The sequence below is a fragment of the Oncorhynchus tshawytscha genome, unplaced genomic scaffold (genome assembly GCF_018296145.1).
Source record: "Oncorhynchus tshawytscha isolate Ot180627B unplaced genomic scaffold, Otsh_v2.0 Un_contig_5864_pilon_pilon, whole genome shotgun sequence".
In the NCBI taxonomy this organism is placed as follows: domain Eukaryota; kingdom Metazoa; phylum Chordata; class Actinopteri; order Salmoniformes; family Salmonidae; genus Oncorhynchus; species Oncorhynchus tshawytscha.
Window position 1 is genome coordinate 55,001 of NW_024608910.1, and position 2,458 is coordinate 57,458.

Genomic DNA, 2,458 nt, shown 5'->3' on the forward strand with positions numbered 1-2,458 from the left:
AGTGGGGGGTAGGAGGTAGGGCAGTGTGGGGTAGGAGGAAGGGCAGTGGAGGGTAGGAGGTAGGGCAGTGGGGGTAGGAGGTAGGGCAGTGTGGGGTAGGAGGAAGGGCAGTGGAGGGTAGGAGGTAGGGCAGTGGGGGTAGTAGGACAGTGGGGAGTAGTGCAGCGGGGGGGTAGGGCAGTGGGGAGTAGGACAGTGGGGAGTAGGGCAGTGGGGGTAGGGCAGTGGGAGGTAGGGCAGTGGGAGGTAGGGCAGTGGGAGGTAGGGCAGTGGGAGGTAGGGCAGTGGGAGGTAGGGCAGTGGGGGTAGGGCAGTGGGAGGTAGGGCAGTGGGAGGTAGGGCAGTAGGAGGTAGGGCAGTGGGAGGTAGGGCAGTGGGGGGTAGGGCAGTGGGAGGTAGGGCAGTGGGAGGTAGGGCAGTAGGAGGTAGGGCAGTAGGAGGTAGGGCAGTGGGGGTAGGGCAGTGGGAGGTAGGGGCAGTAGGAGGTAGGGCAGTGGGAGGTAGGGCAGTGGGGGGTAGGGCAGTAGGAGGTAGGGCAGTGGGAGGTAGGGCAGTGGGAGGTAGGGCAGTGGGGGTAGGGCAGTGGGAGGTAGGGCAGTGGGAGGTAGGGCAGTGGGGGGGGTAGGGCAGTGGGAGGTAGGGCAGTGGGAGGTAGGGCAGTGGGGGGTAGGAGGTAGGGCAGTGTGGGGTAGGAGGTAGGGCAGTGGGGGTAGGGCAGTGGGAGGTAGGGCAGTGGGAGGTAGGGCAGTGGGGGTAGGAGGTAGGGCAGTGTGGGGTAGGAGGAAGGGCAGTGGAGGGTAGGAGGTAGGGCAGTGGGGGTAGGAGGTAGGGCAGTGTGGGGTAGGAGGAAGGGCAGTGGAGGGTAGGAGGTAGGGCAGTGGGGGGGGTAGGACAGTGGGGAGTAGTGCAGCAGGGGGGGTAGGGCAGTGGGGAGTAGGACAGTGGGGAGTAGGGCAGTGGGGGTAGGGCAGTGGGGAGTAGGGCAGTGGGGAGTAGGGCAGTGGGGGTAGGGCAGTGGGGGTAGGGCAGTGGGGAGTAGGGCAGTGGGGAGTAGGGCAGTGGGGAGTAGGGCAGTGGGGGTAGGGCAGCAGGGGGGTAGGGCAGTGGGGGGTAGGGCAGTGGTCGGTTGGGTAACAGATCATTTTAGGTAGCCTGTAGCCACAGTGTATCCTGACCCCTCCTGTCTCAGCCTCCAGTATTTATGCTGCAGTAGTTAATGTGTCGGGGGGCTAGGGTCAGTTTGTTATATCTGGAGTAACTCTCCTGTCCTATTCGGTGTCCTGTGTGAATCTAAGTGTGCGTTCTCTAATTCTCTCACTCTCTCTCTTTCTCTCTCGGAGGACCTGAGCCCTAGGACCATGCCCCAGGACTACCTGACATGATGAGTCCTTGCTGTCCCCAGTCCACCTGGCCGTGCTGCTGCTCCAGTTTCAACTGTTCTGCCTTATTATTATTCGACCATGCTGGTCATTTATGAACATTTGAACATCTTGGCCATTATCTGTTATAATCTCCACCCGGCACAGCCAGAAGAGGACTGGCCACCCCACATATGCTCTCTCTAATTCTCTCTTTCCACGACTCCATTTTGTTGATCCCTGCCTACAGACAGAAACTAAAACAAGAAGCTCCCACGCTGAGGTCTGTCCAACGCTGGTCCGACCAAGCTGACTCCACACTCCAAGACTGCTTCCATCACGTGGACTGGGAGATGTTTCGTATTGCGTCAGACAACAACATTGACGAATACGCTGATACGGTGTGCGAGTTCATTAGAACGTGCGTTGAAGATGTCGTTCCCATAGCAACGATTAAAACATTCCCTAACCAGAAACCGTGGATTGATGGCAGCATTCGTGTGGAACTGAAGGCACGAACCACTGCTTTTAATCAGGGCAAGGTGTCTGGTAACATGACTGAATACAAACAGTGCAGCTATTCCCTCCGCAAGGCTATCAAACAAGCTAAGCGCCAGTACAGAGACAAAGTAGAATCTCAATTCAACGGCTCAGACACAAGAGGCATGTGGCAGGGTCTACAGTCAATCACGGACTACAGGAAGAAACCCAGCCCAGTCACGGACCAGGATGTCTTGCTCCCAGGCAGACTAAATAACTTTTTGCCCGCTTTGAGGACAATACAGTGCCACTGACACGGCCTGCAACGGAAACATGCGGTCTCTCCTTCACTGCAGCCGAAGTGAGTAAGACATTTAAACGTGTTAACCCTCGCAAGGCTGCAGGCCCAGACGGCATCCCCAGCCGCGCCCTCAGAGCATGCGCAGACCAGCTGGCCGGTGTGTTTACGGACATATTCAATCAATCCCTATACCAGTCTGCTGTTCCCACATGCTTCAAGAGGGCCACCATTGTTCCTGTTCCCAAGAAAGCTAAGGTAACTGAGCTAAACGACTACCGCCCCGTAGCACTCACATCCGTCATCATGAAGTGCTTTGAGA

The 2,458-nt window shown here is 57.6% G+C and overlaps 1 protein-coding gene across 1 annotated transcript in view; it reads right to left on the bottom strand.

Annotated features, from left to right (window-relative positions):
* LOC121843946 (proline-rich extensin-like protein EPR1) overlaps positions 1-1,142 on the bottom strand; it is a 1,854-nt gene extending 712 nt beyond the window's left edge. The window contains exon 1 of the mRNA XM_042313844.1: positions 1-1,142. This exon is cut by the window's left edge and continues 712 nt beyond it. Coding sequence (XP_042169778.1) covers positions 1-1,142 — 1,142 coding nt within the window.
* Positions 1,143-2,458: the final 1,316 nt, after the last annotated feature.